Source organism: Zingiber officinale, unplaced genomic scaffold (genome assembly GCF_018446385.1).
Source record: "Zingiber officinale cultivar Zhangliang unplaced genomic scaffold, Zo_v1.1 ctg113, whole genome shotgun sequence".
In the NCBI taxonomy this organism is placed as follows: domain Eukaryota; kingdom Viridiplantae; phylum Streptophyta; class Magnoliopsida; order Zingiberales; family Zingiberaceae; genus Zingiber; species Zingiber officinale.
Window position 1 is genome coordinate 12,909 of NW_024589815.1, and position 23,877 is coordinate 36,785.

General features: G+C 39.6%; 2 protein-coding genes across 2 annotated transcripts in view; both read left to right on the top strand.

Moving 5' to 3' along the window:
- The window catches only part of LOC122035812 (protein SUPPRESSOR OF QUENCHING 1, chloroplastic-like), a gene marked incomplete at its 5' end in the record, with an annotated part of 50,848 nt that overhangs the window by 12,262 nt on the left and 14,709 nt on the right, over positions 1-23,877 (top strand). Inside the window, 10 exons of the mRNA XM_042594929.1 lie at positions 12,539-12,634; positions 14,078-14,200; positions 15,360-15,557; positions 15,762-15,866; positions 16,456-16,520; positions 16,769-16,862; positions 16,972-17,129; positions 17,443-17,492; positions 17,570-17,691; positions 17,769-17,876. Of these exons, the coding sequence (XP_042450863.1) occupies positions 12,539-12,634; positions 14,078-14,200; positions 15,360-15,557; positions 15,762-15,866; positions 16,456-16,520; positions 16,769-16,862; positions 16,972-17,129; positions 17,443-17,492; positions 17,570-17,691; positions 17,769-17,876 (1,119 nt within the window). The remainder of the gene's footprint in view (positions 1-12,538; positions 12,635-14,077; positions 14,201-15,359; positions 15,558-15,761; positions 15,867-16,455; positions 16,521-16,768; positions 16,863-16,971; positions 17,130-17,442; positions 17,493-17,569; positions 17,692-17,768; positions 17,877-23,877) is intronic.
- On the top strand, positions 200-1,723 carry LOC122035823. The gene is made up of 3 exons (XM_042594951.1): positions 200-663; positions 750-1,146; positions 1,230-1,723. Exons 1-3 carry the CDS (start codon positions 200-202, stop codon positions 1,581-1,583), a joined length of 1,215 nt encoding a protein of 404 aa, XP_042450885.1. The 3' UTR covers positions 1,584-1,723.

A 23,877-nucleotide genomic window follows, 5' to 3' on the forward strand; every position in this document is an offset into this window, starting at 1 on the left:
AATTGATGCATCTGATATATCTAAAACAGCTGACAAGATTTTCAAGTTGATGGATGAAATTGTTGAAGAAGTTGGTGAAGAGAATGTAGTGCAAATTGTCACAGACAATGCAGCAAACTACAAAGCAGCCGGGGAGATGTTGATGGGGAAGAGAAAGAGGCTATATTAGACGCATTGTGCAGCTCATTGCATCGATTTAATGTTGGAGGATTTTGAAAAAAAGATACCAATACATAAAGAGACAATTGCACGAGGTAAAAAGATCACAACTTACATCTATTCAAGGACTGCGCTTATTTCTCTATTGCATCATTTTACCAAAGAAAAGGATTTGATTAGACTAGCCACTACCCGTTTTGCCACATCTTACTTGACTTTGGGTTGCTTGAATGACAATAAGGGAGCATTGATTAGAATGTTTACATCCAAAGAATGGAAATCTAGTCAATTTGCAAAGACTAAAGATGGAAAGGTTATTGAAAATGTGGTAATGGATAAGGACTTCTGGAAAAGCATTATTACATGCTTGAGGAGTGCTTATCCTTTGATCAAAGTCCTTCGTTTGGTAGACTCAGATGAGAAGTTTGCCATGGGGTTCATTTATGAGGAAATGGACAGGGCCAAAGAAAAGATACAAGCTGCCTTTAATGGTATTAAGAAAAGGTAACTTAATTTATTACTAATTATTAAATACTCGTATAAATTTATAATTTCTTGGAAACTAATTCAAATTTTTTCTCACTCTTTAGTTACTTGCCTCTATGGGAAATTATAGATGCAAGATGGGATAATCAACTACATCGGCCTTTGCATGCTGCGGGCTATTACCTTAACCCTCAATTTCATTGCAGTCCTAATTTTAAAGCTGACTTTGAAGTGAAAAGAGGAATATATGATTGTCTACAAAGGATGGTTGAAAGTATGGAAGAAGTAAAGAAGATTGATGCTCAACTGGAAGACTTCAAATATCGAAAGAAATTCTTTGGTAGTGCAGTAGCCACTTGTGGAATTGAAACCAAAACTCCAGCACAATGGTGGGAATCATATGGTTATGAACATCTTGAGTTGCAAAAGTTTGCTATTCGTGTTTTGAGCTTGACATGCAACTCATCTGGCTGTGAGAGGAATTGGAGTGCATTTGAGATGGTATTGCATTTCATTCAAGAATGAAATTACCTAGTTGTATGTGATTATATGAGTATGTGTTAATTGATTTTGTTATTATTTAGGTCCACACTAAGAGAAGAAATCGTTTGAAGGCAAAAACGATGAATGACGTAGTCTTTGTGATGGCTAATTCAAAATTAGCCAAGAAGAAGGAATTGAGGAAAGTCAATGACTATAGCATTGATGACCTAGCTTCTGATGATGATTGGATTGTGGATGATAGTGAAAATTTAGATTTGGATGCTTCAAATGAAGATTTGGTTCCAGTTGAAGAAGAACCTAGTAGTGGAGCACCTCATGATGATTTGGAGCTGCCTAGTTATGATGATGATGAAGTTGAAGAAGGTGGAGATGCCATGGAGGATGCTGGAGATGAAGAACACATGGAGGATGATTATGAATTCATGAATTTATGAAGCTTAGAACTTGACTATTATTTTTCATGTTGTAGACTTATATGTTATCTAAAATTTGTGACTTATGACTTATTTTATGTGTGGATTGTAGAAGACCTTATAAATGTTTAGTTTAATCAAATGTTTAATGTGTTTTTGAGGTTATTAATCTTATCTATGTTATTTTCTCTGAGTATATATATGTTTATATATAATTTTACATTTTGGTAGAAACTTACGATTCGTGTTACGATACTACGAGTTTACGATTCTACAACTCCCTTCCGTTTCAACTTAGAATCTCGATTTTGACAACCTTGGTCGTGATATGAATTCTGAGCTTCAGGTTTATACTAGGAAGAGATTTCATGAATAAAGACTCGAATGTCAAGCCTACACAACACCCGTCTGAAAAACCGAGCTCTTGCTTCGAAATTTCAGGTAACCCTATCACAAGTCCAGCTTTGATTCCTCTTATTGTGTCTAATTCTTCACCTACTGATCCCGATCTTGATGTTCCTATTGCAATTAGAAAAGGTGTTTGAAATTGCACTAATTATCCTATTGTAAATTATCTTTTGTACCAAAGGCTGTTAAAAAGTCATAAAGCTTTCACTTATAGGATTTCACACTTGTTTGGTCCAAGGAATAATACAGGAAGTGTTGGATGATTCGAGTTGGAATTTAGCAGTCATGGAAGAGATGAATGCTTTAAGGAGAAGTGACACTTGGGAGATAGTTGATCTACCCAAAGGCAAGAAACGAGTTGGGTGTAAATGGGTGTTTACAATAAAATGTAAAGCTGATGAAAGCATTGAAAGGTACAAGGCTAGACTGGTGGCTAAAGGCTTCACTCAGACTTATGGGATTGATTATCCAGAGACCTTTGCTCCAGTTGCTAAGATAAAATTCTATCAGAATTTTGTTATCTCTTGCAGTAAATTTAGATTGACCTCTACATCAACTTGACATTAAAAACGCATTTCTCAATGGTGATCTAGAAGAGGAGGTGTTCATGAGTCTACTGCCAGGATTTGAGAAGGACTTGGCAGTGAAAAGTGTGCAAATTAAACAAGGCATTCTATGGACTCAAACAGTCACCAAGAGTATGGTTTGAACGCTTTGGAAAGACTATTATTAGTTATGATTTTTTTGCAGAGTCAAGCAGATCACAATATTTTATAAACATTAAAAAAAGGGTAAAGTTGTTTTAATTGTTTACGTTGATGACATTATCTTAACCGGTGATGATAAAACAGAATTAGTAGACCTAAAGAGGAGACTCGTAAAAGAGTTTCAAATTAAAGATCTAGGAGCCCTCGAGTATTTCCTTTGAATGGAATTTGCAAGGTCCAAGGAAGGTATATTTGTTAATCAAAGAAAATGTATTCTTGATTTCCTTGGAGAAACAAGTTTGCTGGTGTGTAAAATGGTTGAGACTCCAATTGAGCCTAACTTGAAGTTACAAACTACTAGGGCTGAAGAAGTAAAGAACATGGACCTTTATCAAAGACTCGTAGGAAAATTGATTTACTTGTCTCATACGCGGCCTGATATCGCTTTTGCAGTTAGCATGGTAAGTCAGTTCATGCACTCATCAGGAGCATAACATTTCGAGGTTGTTTATAGGATATTGAGATATTTGAAAGGAACTCCAGGAAGAGGTTTATTATTCAAGAAACATAGACATCTTCAAGTCGAAGTCTACACAGATGCAGACGGGGCAGGGAGTGTTATGGATAGGAGATCAACATCAGATTACTGTTCCTTTGTTGGTGGGAGCCTAGTTACGTGGCGAAGTAAAAAACAAAATATGGTAGCCAAAAGTAATGTTGAAGCAGAATTCAGAGCTGTTGCCCATGGAATCTGAGGTAATGTGGATCAAAAAATTCTTGAGGACAACAAAGCTACTATTTCCATAGCTCATAATCCTGTTCTTCATGATCGCACAAAGCATATAGAGGTGGATAAATATTTCATCAAAGAGAAAATCAACACTGGAATAATATGCATGATATATCTTCCAACAAATGAACAATTAGCTGATGTATTTGTTGGATCCCGTGGGTGTTTTGATGTGATCAACCAAGTTAGATTAGATCCTGCTAGTTATCTCATCCCTGTGTCTAAGTGTGCAGGAACTTAGGAGCGCAGGAAGTCGAGCAGAAGACGCAACTAGCGAGAAGGACGACACGGGAAGGGAGCCGACGGGCTAGGTTCGTCCGAAGGACGAGAGAGCTGCGGAAGAGTACTCCGGTGGACGAGAAGAACATGCGTGGCGTTTGCGGGACGAGAAGCCGGGACGGAAGCCTGCACGAGGAAAAGGCCAGAAATTGAGTTCTGGTGAGCCCTATTCCGGTTGACCGCAATCACCCAAGCTATTGGAGCATCGGAAGCTAAAATGAAGTCAAAAGGAACTGTCCAGCTCCTTTAACGAAGTGCTGAAGGCGCCTCCGCTGCACTGTCTGAGGCGCCTCCATAACCTTGAAGGCGCCTCAGACCCAGTCCGAGGCGCCTTCCAGGGTAATGGAGGCGCGTCAGACCCAGTAAAAATGAACGTTTGCAATCGGATAAAGCTTTATCCGATCAAACTCCTTGGAGGCGCCTTCAACCTTCTTGGAGGTGCCTTCAACACTCGAGATAGAGTTTCCAAGAGCTATATAAAGGCTCCTGGAGCTAGGAAATAATCATTCAACTCTGTATTAAGTTCCTAGCAATCTTTGAGCATTCTAAGTGTGTAAAAAAGGCTTCTTCACCTACAGTGAAGGAGATATTCTAGTAGAACTGTTCGACCGCCTTGGATTAACAACCCCCTGGGTTGTAACCAAGTTAAAATTCCGTCTCCTCTTTATTTCTATTCTTTCATTTTTATTAGTGTTGCATTTTTGAGTTGAAAGTCTTGAGAAGGGTATACTTTCATTTGCAGGCAATTCACCCTCCTCTTGCTGGCCCCGCTGCACCAACAGTATTAACAAAGGGACTACACAAGAAACAATTTGATAAGCTGGCAAGCTGGCTATGGAAGATATCTACAAACCAGCTTGAGGGGAGTGTTGGAAATCCTGTTATCATTAAAATTAAAATTAAAATTATTAGCTTTAATTAGTTTCCTTATTATTTAATTTCCTTTTCATTAGTTTCCTTTATATTGTAATTTCTCTCTATAAATAAGATAGTCGTATACCTATTCTTTTGTATAAGAAATTATTTCTTCCTCATTTTCTAAGTAATTAAATAAATTAAAAGTTTATATAATTATTATATATAAATTAGGATTTTTCTGTTAATTAATATAATTATTATAGACAATATATTTTTTTTATCTTAGAATAAGAGATTTAGAACCATAAATATTAAAGAAAATACTTTAAATTATCTATCCTTTATTTTGGAAGTTTTGATAAATATATATATATTATATCGAAACCGTATCAGCACGGCACGATACGATACCGAAACTGTATCGTTCCGGTCTGGAATCAAAACCTCGGCACGGGTCGAGATTTTAAATAACTTCATGATAAGCTAAGCACTGTAGTTAGGCTAAGGAATAGGGACTCACATAGCTTAATCTGCATTGTGCCCTCAGTGCCTAAAGGAGCTACTTCAATATTAAGAAAATTTCAAATCTATTATTCCTTGATTGTGACTTTGCTAGTGCTGGATGGAAGATTGTTGCTTCAATCACGGTTGTCCCACTTCAGCTTCTCTTGATTGGTGGCTACACTAGAAGATTCCCCATAAGGTTGTATTTCCATTATGTTCTATTTGGAGGCTTTGAAATGAGCTGACTTTTATCTTGAACTCTTGGCTCGGTGCTTCTTCAGGGTTGTATTGGTCATCTCTTAAAGAACCACTCTCCATTAGTGATTAGAACTTCATGGAGGTTCAAGCAACTGATGGAAGAATTATCATCTGCTAGCATTATTTAGTTTGGCTATTCTTCATCTCTTTTGTTTTCCTTTTGTTGCATATTTTCTTTCCTGTTGCATGTTTTACTTGCCTCTACTCTTGTAGCTTTCTCGTTCATGTTTCTAGTAGATATATGCAGATGGGTGAATATTTGTTTGGCCCCTTTGTGTTGGGATCTCTTCGTACGGCTAGAGAGGGGGGTGTGAATAGCCGACTCCAAATCGTCGCGTTTCTTTCTACAAACTAGGGTTAGCGCAGCGGAAACTAAATGCAGAAAGAAAACAGGAGAAGAAATCAAACCTCAACGCAAGGATGTAACGAGGTTCGGAGATGATACTCCTACTCCTCGGCGTGTCCGTAAGGTGGACGAGCCCTATCAATCCGTCGGTGGATGAGTCCCCGGAGAACCGGCTAATATCAACTCCTTGTGGGTGGAGAAACCTCGCCACAATCACTTGCAACAGCAAGCTAAGAGTACAAGAGAATAGCAAGAACAAAATGAATGTAAAACAAACAAGCTTGCCTTCTCGTCGACTGAGGTCCCTGATGAAGTAGCAACTCCACGGACAGATGCAACAGCAAGCCACGAGAAAACTGTCGGGAAGCTCACGCGAAGCTTCAAGGAGCCAAGAAGAACTTGCAAAAGCAAGAAGCAGAGAGAGAAGGAGGAAGAAGAGTCGAGAGAAGATGCCTCGATCCTTTATACCGCGAAGAAGAAACTAGCCGTTGCGACGCAACGGCTAGTGCCTGATCGGTCCACGATCGATCAGGGTGCCTGATCGGTCCACAGACCGATCGCGCTTTCTTCCGAACTCCGCTAGCTACCGATCTGCTCTGATCGGTCGTGTGGACCGATCAGGGATCTCTGACCGATCAGGCTTATTAAGTGCGGTTCCTCGCACTCCTCGAGATGGTCACCGATCGGTGGGAGACCGATCAGATGTCGCCCGACGGCGTGGGGACCGATCGGGCCTGATCGGTCCCGCACCGATCAGAGGTCGACAGTTGCTACTCTGCGGAACCTGATCGGTCCCGGGACCGATCAGGCTTCATGCTGATCCCTGCACCGATCAAGAAGCCCACACCAAGACCCAAGTCTCCCAAACCAACATCCGGTCAACCTCGACTGTTGGTACATCACGCTAGCATCCGCCACCCTTCCCTTACAGAGTGTCCGATCAATCCCTTCGACCCACTTGGACTTTTCTCTTCGTGTCAGGTATCCGGTCACTCTCGACCTACTTGACCTCCTCAACACCGGATGTCCGATCACCCGATCCATCCGGATTTTCCTCGCCGACTCACGAGACTTTCACCTGGCTTCACTCACCAGGATTTCCACACTGCCTAACATCCCAGTTAGGACTTTCTCACTGCCTGGCTTCACTCACCAGGACTTTCCAACTGCCTAACATCCCAGTTAGGACTTTCCCTCGTGCCAAGCTCCCTGCTTGGACTTTTCCCGTGCCAAGCTCCCTGCTTGGACTTCTCCAGTGCCAAGTCTCCATACTTGGACTTTTCAGGTCAACCAGGTCAACCTTGACCTAGGGTTGCACCAATAATCTCCCAAACATCTATTCTTGTTAAACATCAAGAATAGAACTCTCTTCTCGACAAACATCAATATACAACTCAACTAGATCAATCTTGACCTAAGGTTACATCAACAATCTTCCCAAGTCAAACATCAAAATACAACTCGAGTCAAGTCAACTCGAGTCGGGTCAACCAGGTCAACCTTGACCTAAGGTTGCACCAACAATCTCCCCCTTTTTGATGTTTGACAAAACCATACTCAAGTTAGGTTAACCCGATAACCTAACTTAGGTTTTCCAATGTTCTCCTAGAACATTCTCCTCCGAACACCAAAGTTATAACCTAACTTAGGTTTTCCAATGTTCTCCTACAACATTCTCCTCCGAACACCAAAAAGTTCTCCAACACTCTCCCCCTTGGGACATCTCTCCCCCTTTTTGACACACATCAAAAAGAGGGAATCAAAGTTCTCCAACACTCTCCCCCTTGGGACATCTCTCCCCCTTTTTGACACACATCAAAAAGAGAGAATCAAGGTTAAGAGTTTCTTCCTAATGAAAGTCCCATACCTTTCATTGAAACCCTTAATTTCCCCCTTGATACTAAACTCAACAATCAACTTAGTGACAATCCTATGTCACTAATCCTCAAAAGTCTTAAGGAGTAAAAACTCCCCCTAAGAGTCAACTCCCCTTGACAATTAGGTAAAAACTCCCCCTAAAGGTCAACTCCCCCTTGACCATTGCACCAACAATGTCTTGGAGAGTTTCAAACCTTTAGAAATCCACAAAACCTAACTTCCAGCTGAAATTTCAGACCAACAGCTGAAAATCAGAAACTGGCACGCTCTGATCGGTCCCCAAACCGATCAGAATCCCCCTGGATCGGTCCCCAGACCGATCCACGCTTCACTGATCGCACTGGATCGTCACTGATCGGTCACCAGACCGAACAGAACTTCCCTGGATCGGTCCGGTGACCGATCTACACTCTGAAATCAGAGATTTCTGATTTCCCTTCCCGGAAATTCAGAAACTCCTAAAAAATTCCAGAAAATTTCAAAAATCGTAAAATTTTGAGGATACACTCCTCATACCATACACTATCAAGGAAAAATAGTTTTCCATGAAAATAGTTTCCATTTTTCAATCTTGATACAAAGTTCAAAAACCTTGAAATAGTTCAAGTTTAACTCAACTTTGTATCACAATGTTCAATGATGAATGCTATCACTAGGAAAGCTTCATCAAGGGTTTTCAAATCAATTTTAAAATGCTTTTAAAACCATTTGAATTTAGGACCATAATCTTAGGGCTAAATATACATGACTTGTACACAAGCTTTCCCTATGATCCTCCATTTCTTGAATTAGGCTCATCTAGGTACAAGAACTATGCACCTTGATCCTAACTCATGATCCTAATATCTCACACACATCTAAGGTGTATCAAACCACATCCATGTCAATTTTGATGTGAGATATGGGTTTAGGTATCTTAGACTAAAGTCTCATGCATTTTCTAAACACAACTTTGATCTCAATATCAAAATGTGTTTTTCATCCTTAAATCAATTCAATTGATTATTAATGCAAGAGATGATGACATGACATAAAATGATATCATAAATGAAAACATGTGCCAATGTCATGATGTCATGGCATAAAGTTTGAAACTTAAATAAACATGACATAAAAGCTAGCCTAAACATTATCATGACATTTCAAATGATAATAAAATAAATATGATGTCATGGCATGGCATATGGCAACCAATCATGGTAAGTTGGCACAAATAAAATACCTAAATTCCCTATCTAAGTATCCTTAGCCTTAGCTAACTTAGAATCTAACCCTAGATTGCCCATATATCCCTAAGAGACAACCAAAATCCCAATTATGGTATTTCTCTAGGTTTTCTTAAATTGTGCCAAATAAGATTAAAATCGATATTTTTCAAATATGGCACAATTTACTCTTTAAGGAGTAAATAATAATTCTTTTTCATTTTCAAAGGTTATCAAAACCTTGAAAATGCTCCTTGAGTGTCAATTTCCTCAAAGTTGGGTTAACTACCCTTCTAATTGGAGTTGACACTCTCTAACCCATCTATGGGGTAGAGAAGATGCTCCTAGGAACCCAATACCTATTAGAGCTCATTGGGTTCACTAAATATTCACTAGGGATAACTTCCCTAGCAACCCTCCTAATGACCCTCTTAGGCTTTGAAGCCTTGGTCATTTGGGTCTCATCAAGGTCAACTATAGGGGTGACTCCCCTTGTAACCTTGGTAATGGTCTTCCTAGCCCTAGGTTTTGTTCCATAATCAAATGGAACATTGTGGTAAGTGGGCTTGACCATTTGGGACTTAGGTTTGTGACCCAAACCTTTCTTGTCCTTGGACTTGGGTTTTTGACTCTTAAACCCTAGAGATGACTTCTCCATGTTTTTAAGAGCCTTTTCTAAATTATCAAGTCTTGACCTCAAGACTTGATTTTCCCTCTCCAATACCTCAAGTTTTAATTTGTCATTTTCTCTTGAGATATTCCTAGGCATGTGTCTAGTCTTCTTGGGATTTCTACCTAGGTTTTTCTTAACTTTAGAAGCGTTAAAACTAGGGTTGGTATTTCTAGTGTTATCCTTACCTAGGCTAACATGTTTAGCTCCTAAGCACATGTATTGGTTCCTAAGGTTATCATGCTTGTTATTATCGACAAGTGCAATAAAATTCCTAGCATGCATTTTATTAGAATTGCAAAAATGAACCTTAGAGGTTACCTTAGGGTTTGCCTTAGCTCCCCCGGTCTCTTGCCCTTGTGAGGTTGCCTCCCCCTTGGACAATGGCTCCTATAGTGTCCCCTTTGCTTGCATTGGAAGCACACCATGTGCTCCTTGCCCTTGCGTTTCGGGACTCCGGCTTCCTTGACCTTTGGCGCCGGTGGAGTCTTTCTTACCCTTTTTGGACACTTGCTCTTGTAATGTCCATATTCCCTACACTCAAAACACATTATATGCAATTTACTTGAAATTAACATGTTTGAGTTACCTAGGTTTGAAGATGGATGAATGCTCTTTTCTTCATCCCTTCCGGAGGTAGACGCTTCTTCTTCTTCTTGCTCCGAACTTGAAAAAGAACTCTCCTCCTCTTCTTCTAGCCCTCAACTTCTAAATCCATTCCTCCATGAAGTGAGCTACTTGGCTCACTTAACTCCTCTTCATGGCTTGAAGTGGAGCTCACTTCATGGAACTTGGCCAAGTTGTTCCACAACCCCTTGGCGTTGTTGTAACCACCTATCTCACACAAAATGTCATTTGGTAATGAAAACTCAAGAATTTTCGTTACCTCATCGTTGATCTCGGATTGGTGGATTTGTTCCTCCGTCCACTTCTTCTTTTCTAAAGGTCCTCCTTCTTTATCCATCGGAGGATTGAACCCTAATTGTACACAACTCCAATGTACTAAGTTAGTCATAAGAAAATATTTCATTCTTACCTTCCAAAACGCGAAATCGTCGCGGTCGTAGAAAGGCGGAATTGTGACATCTTCTCCGAACCGATCCATTCTCTAGCGCTTGTGCTCCCACGGGTGTGAATCCGATGAAGAGCGACCTCGCTCTGATACCACTTGTTGGGATCTCTTCGTACGGCTAGAGAGGGGGGTGTGAATAGCCGACTCCAAATCGTCGCGTTTCTTTCTACAAACTAGGGTTAGCGCAGCGGAAACTAAATGCAGAAAGAAAACAGGAGAAGAAATCAAACCTCAACGCAAGGATGTAACGAGGTTCGGAGATGATACTCCTACTCCTCGGCGTGTCCGTAAGGTGGACGAGCCCTATCAATCCGTCGGTGGATGAGTCCCCGGAGAACCGGCTAATATCAACTCCTTGTGGGTGGAGAAACCTCGCCACAATCACTTGCAACAGCAAGCTAAGAGTACAAGAGAATAGCAAGAACAAAATGAATGTAAAACAAACAAGCTTGCCTTCTCGTCGACTGAGGTCCCGGATGAAGTAGCAACTCCACGGACAGATGCAACAGCAAGCCAGTCGAGAAAACTGTCGGGGAAGCTCACGCGAAGCTTCAGCAGCGGTTGAGCTCAGCAAAGCTCGGAGCACCAGAAGAAGCAGAAGCTTCAGGCAGGAGAGAAAACTCTCTATCGAAGGAAGCTCGAAGACGCCTCGATCCTTTATCGACACTAACGGTCGAATCCCGATCGATTGGATAGATCCCAATCGATCGGGGAGGCTTTGGATCGATCGGCTGATCGATTCAGAGCGCCTCTGTGCTCTCGGTAAATTGCCTTGATCGATCGACTGATCGATCTAGGGCTTATCGTGCGAAATCGCAGCTCCCAATCGATCCACTGATCGATTGGGGTATTTGGATCGATCGACCGATCGATCCAGAGCTGTTCTGTGTGATCGCGCAATTGTCCCAATCAATCCACTGATCGATTGGGAGGAGGTTGTCGCGAAGACTCGCCCAATCGATCGGCTGATCTATTGGGCATGAGCCAATCGATCGCCTGATCGATCCAGCTTATGATTTATCCCTAAAATCAAGTCTAAAGCCTCCTAAACCAACATCTGGTCAACCATGACCTATTGGTTCATCGTGCCTAACATCCGGTCACCCTTAACCTGCTAGAACTCACTCACCAAGTGTCCGGTCAATCCCTTTGACCCACTTGGACTTTTCTCCTCTTGCCAAATATCCAATCAATCCCTTGACCTACTTGGACGTTCACCAGATGTCTGGTCAACCTTGACCCATCTGGATTTTCCCCGTGCCTGGCTTCACTCACCAGGACTTCTCTTCTGTTTGCTTCACTCACCGGGACTTCCAACTGCCTAGCTTCACTCACTAGGACTTTTACCTGGCTTCACTCACCAGGACTTTCCAACCGCCTAACATCCCAGTTAGGACTTTCCCTCGTGCCAAGCTCCCTGCTTGGACTTCTCCAGTGCCAAGTCTCCATACTTGGACTTTTCAGGTCAACCAGGTCAACCTTGACCTAGGGTTGCACCAATAATCTCCCAAACATCTATTCTTGTTAAACATCAAGAATAGAACTCTCTTCTCGACAAACATCAATATACAACTCAACTAGATCAATCTTGACCTAAGGTTACATCAACAATCTTCCCAAGTCAAACATCAAAATACAACTCGAGTCAAGTCAACTCGAGTCGGGTCAACCAGGTCAACCTTGACCTAAGGTTGCACCAACACTTTGAACCATCTGCTAGCCACTGGGAGGCTGCCTCTCCTGCTGCTCTATGGTTTGTGTGTGCCGTTGGCTTGTTCCTCCGCAAGGTTGGTCGATGACAAAAAATGACATCCTGTTTGGCCCTTCGAACCATCTGTCTGGCACCGGGGGGCTGCTCCCCAGTTACTTGCCTCTACTTTTGTAGCTTTCTTGTTCATGTTTCTATTGGATATATGCAGATGGGTGAATATATCTGTTGTCCCTTCCTCATTTGGAAAAAACGAATAATCATCTGAAGGTAGTTTTGTTTTCTATGTACAGTTTACAGTTGTTGGAGTACACTCTGCAAAGTTCGATAACGAGAAAGATCTTGAAGCAATTAGAAGTGCAGTCTTGCGCTACAACATTTCACATCCAGTAAGCTGACCACTATTCAATTTAGAGAAGTAATATTATACGAGAAACTTTATGCCTCTCTTCTTAAATTTCCTATTCTACTAATTCCATATGTTGTAAGTTTTGTTAATCATTTTCTGTATGGCATAATATAAAATATGTTCATACTGTACAAGTTAAGTGTAACCAGAGTGAGACTTCGAAAATTAAATTATGTTGTTAGAATAAAGAGTTAAGCACGTGGAATCATGTTATTATGGTAAGATCATTCATATATAGGTATAACAATGGTTTTCTATTTCATACATCATTTATAGTCAAAATTTACAAATCTAGCAAGGGACTAGTAGTTGGATTTAGTGTTTCAAACTCACTCTATGCTAGTTGGCAAGTGCAAAATTTTTCATTCCACCCATGACAGAATTCCTCAAGTCTCACAGTGAATTATCTCAAAACACAGATTAGTAGACTGTGGAGTAGTGCTAGATTTATAAGTGACTTTGATAAAGTAAACAAAATATACAATCAGGTTATCCTAGCTTGTGTTCCCACTTTCGAGTCATTTTCTTGAGTTTTTTTTTAATAAAAATAAGGATATTAAGAATTGTCATGTTTTAAAATCTGTAGCAGAATTTTAGAAACTGTTAACAAGAAATAACAACTAGCCTCATAGGTTTCATAAGTCCTATGCTCACTCGAAGTTTTCTCCAGAAATTGCTGCTTTTGTGAGTTTTTCAGTTTGGTAGCTAAGCTTGACATCCGTAATTCCCACTAAGTTTTGCTTCGTTTCTATTCTTAAAGTGTTGGAGTAACCCTAAGAATGAAGCTTGACCTTAACCACATCTTGGATCCTTGTTCACCTATATCCTAAGTCAGCGAAGTACCTACACCTGTGGATTACACCACCTACATTTTGAATTAAATTGAGTAAACAAAAATATTAACACGACCTTGAGTTGGCTCATGGCATGGCTACTCATTTTTTTATACAGAACTGAACCTAAAATTGATGTAAGTAGACTGATACCTATACAAACCTGGCCATTCTGTTTGAGGATAGCAAATGGTAAACATAAATATCAACCTGACCTTGAGTTAGCTATTGACATGGCACTGATTTGAGCAATCAAAGTTCAACTCAAAACCTATGTGCCTTAGCTAAGTATTAGACACATACCTATAGTAACCTGACCATTGCTGATAGAGGATAGCATTTGTATTTGGGGATTCAGACTGAATATTATTAACATTCATAGTTATATACATTGTGATATGCTTGATATTGATTTGACTGGATGACAGAATAAATTGTCACTGAACTAATTTTGCTTCATTTTGTCTTGACTGTTTTCCCTATTATGACGTAAATCGAATCTAAACTACTGCCTAAATTACATGTCATTGTTGTAAACTTGTTTGATTTGGTTCCCCATTTTCCCTACCTGAATTCATGCTTTCTTCAAGGTTGTTAATGATGGCAATATGTACTTATGGAGAGAATTAGGCGTTAACTCTTGGCCAACATTTGTTGTTGTTAGCCCTACTGGGAAAGTTCTGTTGCAAATATCAGGAGAGGGTCATCGAGAGGTACTATACACATTCAATTAATGAACTATTTCTTCATCTTTTCGTACAGGAAGGGGAGGATCAATATGTTCACGCTAATGCTTTTCTCTTATTTCTCTTCATTTAGTTATTGACTATTGAATTCTTTATATGATGCTAAAACTCAGATTCCTTCTTCAGTTGTATCTGTTAAAACGTTCTTTGATTGATGTCATAGAAATAAGGTTTTATTGTAAAACCAATGTCTGTGGTACAGTAGATATAGTAGAATAATCAAGACTTAGATTCTGGTTATAAGAATATTTTTCATGTTTGTATTACTAGAACACGACATAACTGCAAATCCAGTCTGACTGAGCACTAGTTACTTGAGCATACATCATGAATTCATGATCACATCTGTTTTGATATCATCAGACTTTTATAGGAATAGGTACTTCTAATTTGCATTTGTTTGGTCCTGTGGTTAATGTGTATTTATGAGCAAATTTAAAAAAAAAACCTTTCCATTCAACGCACCCATCCCCCCAGATGGCTTTACTTTTGTTATTTGGAACACTAAAAATTTATTGGCCATTTGACCTAATGAGTTGACTGGAAATGACAATAAATAGTTCAAATTCTTACAGATCAGAATGTCCAAAAATGAAGAAGATGACATACTTAGAATTGTAGCATGGAATATTAATGAACCCATAAGATGAATGTATGGAGCTAACGGGCATGGTAGGGAATAAATGGGTTTTTGATAAATAGGGCTGGTTCCTTTTTTATATAAAATTAGGGAAAACAATTAATGATACTAGGAAGTTGCACCAACTAGCAAAGTGAATAATATATAGATTAGTTGTTTCAAGGAGAGGCAAAACAAAACCTGATAATATGTAAAGGTCCCATTGGCTCAAATGTTCAAATATTTGACTGAGTTGTTGGCACTCGAGTGACAACAATTCTATTTACAATATCCAAAATAGTATGTACTGATATTGCTCAACTCCTACCAGAAATCTTATTTCCGCAGGACATGGTAAATGTTGATTGTAACATGTACAAACCATTTCAGACCCTGTTAATGATTCACCCTTCACCACCGATACTCATGATTTTGTTAGTTCTTTGAGTTTGGAGCATTTCAAATAAGTGGTGCTAATAAATGTACCCTTTTCCTTTCACCCTTCAGGATCTTGATAATTTCATTGATGCAGCTCTGCAATTTTATGGAGAAAAGAAATTATTGGAGAACACTGTTATTCCCTTATCTTTAGAAAAGGATAATGATCCTTGGTTATTGTCCTCGCCTTTAAAATTCCCAGGGAAACTGGCAATTGATGAACTGAACAATAGGCTCTTTATTTCAGACAGCAACCACAATAGAATTGTGAGTGTTCTAGATTTTATTTCATATTTACCTAAATATTATTATGATTTTGGCAAAAGTATTCATCGTTTGATGAATCGTATGCAATACTGTAGAAGTATAATTTGTCATAACTATTGAGAAAGCTAATCTAATAATTTTCCTTTATGAAACTATGTTTGTCTCAACTCCTAGCATCCTTATCTTCCAATTTTCTGAGATTAGGTGGTCACTGATCTAGATGGGAACTTTATCATTCAAGTTGGAGCTACAGGAGAGGATGGACTAAATGATGGAAATTTTGACAGTGCCACTTTCAATCGTCCTCAGGTTAGAAGTATCCTGCTAAACCCATGCAATGTTTTGGCACTTGCACTCTCAGATGGTCTTATAATTAGATTTTTGGCACTTGCACTAACTTTCAATCTTGGAAGTATCCTGCAGGTTACAATTTTTTTGGCACTTGCCCATAATCATATCCTGCAGGTTACAATTTTTGGCACTTGCACTTTCATGGTAGAGTGCAGTGCCATTACTGAGCGTTGCATGTGATTTCACCATATGCAAAGTCTCCACTAACTCATCTTTATCCAATACATATTATGGGTACATGTACATCTATATATAAATGCCCCAAACTCCATCCAACTGTTAATAGTGGTGTTAACGTTCCTAGGTGAACTTCCCATCAGTTTTAAAATTTTTATTTTCTCTATGTTTTGAAAATATTTTTTCAAAAACCCTTATTTTGAAAACATCAACGATTAAGTGGTTCAAAAAGGTAAAAATTTGGACCATCTTATCCTGTTTTCAATTAAATTCAGGCTTTAACCGACAGTTTGAAAAGAATCCAACTGTACGACTAATGTATTGACTGTTCAGCTTGTTTGGCTTTTGATTATTTTTATTTAGCTTTCAGGGTCTTGCATACAACCCGAAGAAAAATCTTTTATATGTTGCTGACACAGAAAATCACGCTCTGAGGTAGTTCTGAAATTCACTAAATGATGTTATATCTAATTTACCTAGTAATTTAGTTGATACTTCTGAAGCATATGGGTTTATGGCAAATATATTTATGAATGTGAAATTGGTTACAAGAGTCCTTCAAATTTGTTCTCAAAGAAAACCTTTAGTAGGTTACTAGGTTTGAATGTTGAGGGAAAATTTTGTTTATGCTCTTTCTTTATTTAAAAAGATTGTCATATTTTTGACATGCATCTACTTTTCAGGGTCATTGATTTTGTTAATGACACCGTAAGAACCCTTGCTGGTAATGGAACCAAAGGTTCTGACCGTGATGGAGGAGAACGGGGAACTAATCAGGTTTTGCATTGGAACATTGTTTTCTATTTTTTTGCACACTGTTAACAAAATACCAGGTTCATGTTATCTTGTTTGATTGATTAGACTTTACTTTGATCTCTTCATTTAGGTGCTAAATTCTCCATGGGATCTCTGCTATGAGCCCTCCAGTGAAATAGTTTATATTGCAATGGCTGGGCAGCACCAGATTTGGGAGTACAATTCATCAAATGGAGTTACCAAAGCTTTTAGTGGAGATGGCTATGAAAGAAATTTGAATGGTTCAAGGTATTTCTTGTTATCATGGTTTGAAATCTCCTATGCTACTGGAACTCTCCTGTGCTACTGTATTTCCATCATTTATAGTCGATTGTCCAAGAATAAACCAAATTGATTTGGGAAATTTATTTACTTCACCTCGTATTCTTCTCTCAGTAATTCTTTCCATAAGTTTACTGATATGACTCATCAATTTAATTCCTCTTAGAATAACACTGTAGGCCTTCTTTATAATGCGCTGTTTATTTTAATAAATTGATACTAATGTTAGGGGGCAATAACTAGCTATACTTCAATATTATTTTCCTTTCTCATTTGACAGCTCCAAAAGCACTTCCTTTGCACAACCTTCTGGAATAACATTGGCTCCAGGTAAGATGGTCACTTATTCTAAGCTTGAAATATTTTGTTATTCTAGCTGTCTACTCAGTCAATTACTTGTAATGTAGATTTACAGGAGTTATATGTAGCTGATAGTGAGAGCAGCTCCATTAGAGCTGTTGATCTCAAGACAGGAGGATCAAGGTTGCTTGCAGGGGGTGATCCACTATTTCCAGATAATTTGTTTAGGGTAATCAACAATCTTAAATCTAGTAGTAAAATAATTGGTTCTAGGATGGTGCTAAATAGCAATTTGATGTCAAACAGTTTGGAGACCATGATGGAGTAGGTTCAGATGTGCTTCTCCAACATCCCTTAGGAGTATTTTGTGGAAGAGATGGTCAAATATATATAGCAGACTCTTATAATCACAAGGTATTTTTCATTATCAAGAATCCAATTTTGAATTAATTTTAAGGTACTTCAAATTTGAATGAATTAAGAGTTCTTGATCTTGATAATTTGAATAAGTGAGCATCCTCACCTAGAAAAATTTGAATTATGCACAAGGTTTAAAAGTTCGACCTATGCTGAGGTTTCGATCCTGGACCGGAACGAGACGGTACCGAAACTGTATCGTGCCATACCTATATGATTTTGGTATTTTTAAAATATAAAATATATTAACTAAAAACAATTAATCTAAATATTTTTAAAATAAATATACAAAAAATAATAAATAAAATATTTTTTAATATATATATATATATAATGAGATAATTTTATTTGGGTTTAATTAAGTCTATTTAAATTATCTCAACTATTGCTATTAGTTGATTGCAATTATTAACCTAACTTATTGAATCAAAACTTAAGTTCAACTTTTACCTTCTTCTTCGTTCATGTTCGCGCGCTCTTCTTCTCATTCCTGCTTGCGATGCGCGAGGCGTCCTCGGCGATCGTGAGGCTAAGGCATCTTCGGTCCTTCCTGTTCGCGCTTTCCTCTTCTCCTTGTTTGCGCGTTCCTCTTCTCCTTCCTGTTCGCGCCGCTAGTGACGACTGCAAGGCCTACGTGACACATCCTTGGCGGCCACGAGGCCCGGAGGAGGTGCCCTCGGTGGCCCCATATCCAGCGCGAGACATCTTCAGCAATCGTGAGGCCCGCAGGAGGAGTCCTCGCCAGTCACAATACTTCGGGCGTGCCGGTTAGGGCTGTAAATGAACCAAGCGTTCGTAAACAAACTTGATTTTCGGCTTGGTAAGAGGTTGTTTATGTTCATTCAATACACACATGATTAATTAAATAAATAAGCTTGAACAACTCGTTAAACTAAGCAAACAAGTTTGAACACATGTGTTTAGCTTGTTAACGTTCATGAACAACGTTAACAAGAAGCGACAGAACTCTAAACGACTTGAGCAGTGCGAGAAGGTCGACCATGTAGACTCCAACACTTATCAATCGTGTGACTTGGTTGGTGGCAGTGATCACACCAAGGATATCCTTTGCCACCCTTACGAGGTGGAGGTCTGTTGTTGTTTCGACAGACCAAAGCTTTTGTGGCAGTCACTAGGAACGGAAGGAGACAACGTCATGACTTTGGCATGGACACGGAGGAGAGTCGCCCAGGTACTGCCCATGGTAGCTTTTGTGGGGCTGCCCAGGATCTGATCACGAACATGAGAATAATCTGAGGATAGCTATTGATCAGCTCGGTGAAAGAGGGCAGCAGCTTACCCTTCGGTGACGTCGCAACACCTCGGAGATAGGCACGGAGTTTCTCTCCGTCGTTGGATTGCACGAGAATTAAGGGTTTGCTGCGGCATTGGAAAATTTAGGGTTTGCTGTGGTGGCGCTGGAAAAACATTTAGGGTTTACTACGACACAAGGATGTTGCGACGCAAGGATATTCCACGCAGAAGGAAGAGCAGCGGCGGCTTGTGCTCGTGGGCGACGCGAGAGGGAGAAGTAGGCGACGGGCGAGGGAGAAGCAGCGACTTGTGCTTGTGGGCGACGCGAGAGGGAGCAGCTTTCTCGAGGCTGAGGAGCAGATCTTGGTTGTGGAGGTCGGCATCGGCGTCAACAGCAATCACGGAGGAAGCGGGCGACGCGAGATGGAGAAGAGGGATCGGGAGAGATTTTCTCCTGTCCAGGCCTGACTAATGGCGGCAGGAATTGGTGGCGGCGGCGGAAAAATTAGGGTTTGGCTCTGATACTATGTTAAGAGAAAAATCATGTATTAGACACCACGGAGTTATTGACTTATATAAAGAAGGATATACAACATAATTATAATAATACCCCTAGTTATTATGTTTACAATATTCTGATAGTAACAACCTACTATCACCTTTTAAGTTAATGCAAGCAATAATAAAAAGGTACCGACAACAAATGAATAGAACTTAGCATACGTTGTCGGACAGCTTTAGCGTATCAACACTTATACGGAGTAGAGAAGCAGAGAGGGATTGATCAGAGTTGATGAAAGAAAATGATTGTTGAATCTCGAGCCTCGGGGCTTTTTTATAACTTTTTTATTCGGTCGACCAAACCATTTTTTATTTGACTGACCTTCAAAATTCTCTCAGCTTCGCGTCCAGTTCATAATCTGCCCAGATCGTATCTTTCGCGAAATTAGCTTTCATCGATCGACAGAAAGATCGTAAGATTTTGTGATTTTTTTATATGGACATTATTATGTATGTAAAATTCTGTATAATGAAGCACACATGGTTTTTGGAGCATGTCCCAATCTAGAAACTATATAATATTGAAGGTGCACGAATAAATAAGTGGGGGTTTACTGTTGGTGTAGCGGGGCCGGCAAAAGGGGGGTGAATTGCCTGCAAAATAAAAATATACCCTCCTCAAGGCTTTTCAACTCTAAATAGATAGCAATAGTAATAAAATAATAAAACAAAAGAATTAGAGAAGACCAGAAGTTGACTTGGTTAGAACCAAGACAGTTGTTAATTCAAGGCGGTGAAAAGCGCGCTAACGATCTCCTTCTCTGAAGGCGGAGAAGCCTTTTACACACTTAGAAGCTCAGAACTATTGCTAGGAGTGATTACAGCGTTGATTGCTTGAACCAATGAATATTTCTTAGCTCTAGGGGCCTTTATATAGCTCCTGGAAAGTCTATCCCGAGGGTCCAAGGCGTCTCCAACAAGGTCCAAGGCGCCTCTAACCAAGTCAACGGATAAAACTTTATCCGCGCACAAACGGTCACTTTTGACCAGATGAAGTCGCCTTGAGCAGTGTTTCCAGCACACTTGCTTCTTTGCTTCAACTTCCGAAGTTCCGTTCTTTTGGGTGATTCCGGCCAACCGAAATAGGGCTCACCCGAATCCAATTTCCGGCCTTCTCCTCGAGTAGGCTTCCGTCCCGGCTTTACGTTCCTCGAACATCGCGCACGTTCTTCTCGCCCACCGGTGTACTCTTCCGCAGCTCTCTCGTCCTTCGGACGCATCGAGCCCGTCGGCTCTCTTCCCGTGCCGCCCTTCTCGCTAGCTGCGTCTTCCGCTCGACTTCCTGCGCTCCTAAGCTCCTGCACACTTAGACACAGGGATCAAATAACAAACAGGACCTAATTAACTTGGTTGATCACATCAAAACAACCACGGGGTCCAACAATTTCCAACAACAGACAAGTAGTAATTTTAAGAAAATTACTAAACTAACATTTTAAGCACTTAAATTGCAATATTAGAATTTGCATAAGTTAGAATAACAACCATTTAATTTTCCTAACTAGTAGACTGTGCATAAGTTAGAATAAAAACATTTTAATTTTTCTAACTCCCCCTAAACTTGTTACCTAAACTCTCCCCCTTTGATCACAGCAAAAACGGGGAAAAAAAATTCCTAAGTCGTGTAATACAAATTTCTGAGAACTTTGAAAGAATTTTCTATGCTAAAACTTAGGCAAGAAAAAGAGATTTCTAATTTAGTTCTAATTTTAGAAGAAATTTTTAACTTAGAAAAAAAAAATTATAGAAAATTTTCCTAAAACAAATTTTATGCAAGAAATATTTTTGTTTGAATTAAAAAGATGTTAAAAAAAAACTTTCTAAAGCATTATTTAATTTCAATTTTAATGTTTTACCAGAAAGTTAATTAAACATGTTATTTCAATATTTTAGTTTCCAGGTCGTAGCGAGGTACTAGGTCTTTTTGGTTATTGGAGCAATAACCACTTCCTTAGACAAAACCTCATAAAGAAATTGTAATGTTTAATTTTCTCGCTGTTAGCCCTAATTTAAGAAAAATTTAGTCTAGAAATGATTTTGGAACCCAGTAAAGGTTTCTTCCTACCGGGTTATTTAAAAACTTAGGGGGTATATAGTTTCTAGGAATTTTCCTAAGTTGTCCCTGATGTTTTCTAATGTACCAATTTAATTTTTCATAAATCCTTAGTTTTGATTTTGGAAAGTATTTTAAGCATTCATGATTATTTTTCAATTTCTCAATTTCAATTTTTAATTTTCTAAATTTAAATTATCATACATTTCTAGTGGGCATGCTTTTGCTAAGTTCAATTTCAATTCAGTATTTTCTTTAATTTTGCTAGATCTTTCGTAAGTAATTTGATAAATTGAAAGGACTGATTAGGAGTGAGATCACGTACCTTACTTGGTGATGCTCCCCCTTCGTTGCAGCTTTCTTCTCCTTCTGAGGTTCCTCCCCCTTCATCTATACTCATCTCTGAGCTTGAGTCATCTTCGAAGAGATGGTTAGCCATCAGTGCTAATCCTGAGAAGACTTCGACTTCTGATTCGGAGGACGTCGAATTGTCCCAAGTGGCCTTCAGGATTTTGTGCTTGGAGGAATTTGACTTGTACTTTACCTTCTTTTTGTCTTTTGTCTTTGGCTTTTTCTTTGGGCAGTCATCCTTGACCCGGGTTGACTTAAATATAGGGTTTTGTGGGTTTTTTTGGGGTTAAATCAAATTTTATTTTAAAAATTTAGATGTTTTTATGTATATTAATATCATGTTTGTATGATAATGATGAAATATTGAGATAAAAGTGAAGAATTATAGGGAAAATAGCCAGTACTTTACCTTCTTTTTGTCTTTTGTCTTTGGCTTTTTCTTTGGGCAGTCATCCTTGATGTGCCCTTTTTCATTGCAATTGTAGCACCTGACTGTCCTTCTATTACGTTGATGCTTCTTCGACTGCGATTTAAATTTATTAGTTTTAAGAAATTTATTGAAACGTCTTACCAGTAGTGCTGCTTCGGTTTCGTTGATCGACGCTCCGGAGTCGGGATCGTCCTTTTCAGCTTGTAGGGCAATGTTGAGGTTCGACTTCTCTACTTGTTTAGGCTCTGCAAGTCTAGACTCGTGAAATTCGAAGGTAGAAAATAAACTTTCTAAACTACTTACCTCAAAGTCCTTAGAGATGTAGTAAGCATCTACTAAGGACGCCCATTCTGGAGTCCTTGGGAAGACGTTTAATGCATACCGGATGGAATCTCGATTTGTTATCGTTTCCCCGAGATTTGTTAGTTGCGTTATCAGCTCCTTGATCCTTGCTTGGAGTTGCGCAACCTTCTCGCCGTTGTTCATTCGGAGATTTGTTAGTTGTGTTCGGAGGACGTCACGCCTTGCTAGCTTCGCTTCTGAGGTGCCTTTGTGGAGCTCCAGGAATTTATCCCGGAGTCGTAGCTTCCGATCCGACTTACCTCCTAGGGTGGCAGGACACTGAGCAGGTGAAATTTTGCCTTTTCGTTGGCCATGCAATCAGCCTGCTCCTTCGTCCAGTTGCATTCTTCTTTGTCTTTTGGCGCTGCATATCCATACTTCATTATTAAGAGTATATCAAATTCAGTTTTAAAAAATACCTCCATTTTTCGCTTACATGTAGCGAAGTCTCCTTCGAACTTCGGGGGATGAATGTTAGCTCCGACCATCGCCTTGATCTTTGTGCTTCAGTTGGCGGTTAGTCCTTCTGATGCGGTCGGACTTTGATACCACTTGTTGGTACAGCGGAGCTGGCAAGAGGGGGGTGAATTGCCTGCAAAATAAAAGTATACCCTCCTCAAGGCTTTTCAACTCAAAATAGATAGCAATAGTAATAAAATAATAAAACAAAAGAATACAGAAGACCAGAAGTTGACTTGGTTACAACCAAGACGGTTGTTAATCCAAGGCGGTGAAAAGCGCACTAACGATCTCCTTCTCTGAAGGCGGAGAAGCCTTTTACATACTTAGAAGCTCAGAACTATTGCTAGGAGTGATTACAGAGTTGATTGCTTGAATCAATGAATATTTTCTAGCTCCAGGGGCCTTTATATAGCTCCTGGAAAGTCTATCCCAAGGGTCCAAGGTGTCTCCAACAAGGTCTAAGGCGCCTCTAACCAAGTCAGCGGATAAAACTTCATCAAGTCTTGAAGGCGCCTTCAAGCTATGATGAAGGCGCCTTGAGCAGT

What these genes read in the sequence shown, in the direction of transcription:
- LOC122035823 (XM_042594951.1), top strand. Translation starts at nt 200, where the DNA reads ATGTTGGAGGATTTTGAAAAAAAGATACCAATACATAAAGAGACAATT. An exon ending in TTTAATGGTATTAAGAAAAG is followed by an intron (nt 664 to 749) that starts GTAACTTAATTT and finishes CTCACTCTTTAG; the next exon opens with TTACTTGCCTCTATGGGAAA. An exon ending in ATTGGAGTGCATTTGAGATG is followed by an intron (nt 1,147 to 1,229) that starts GTATTGCATTTC and finishes GTTATTATTTAG; the next exon opens with GTCCACACTAAGAGAAGAAA.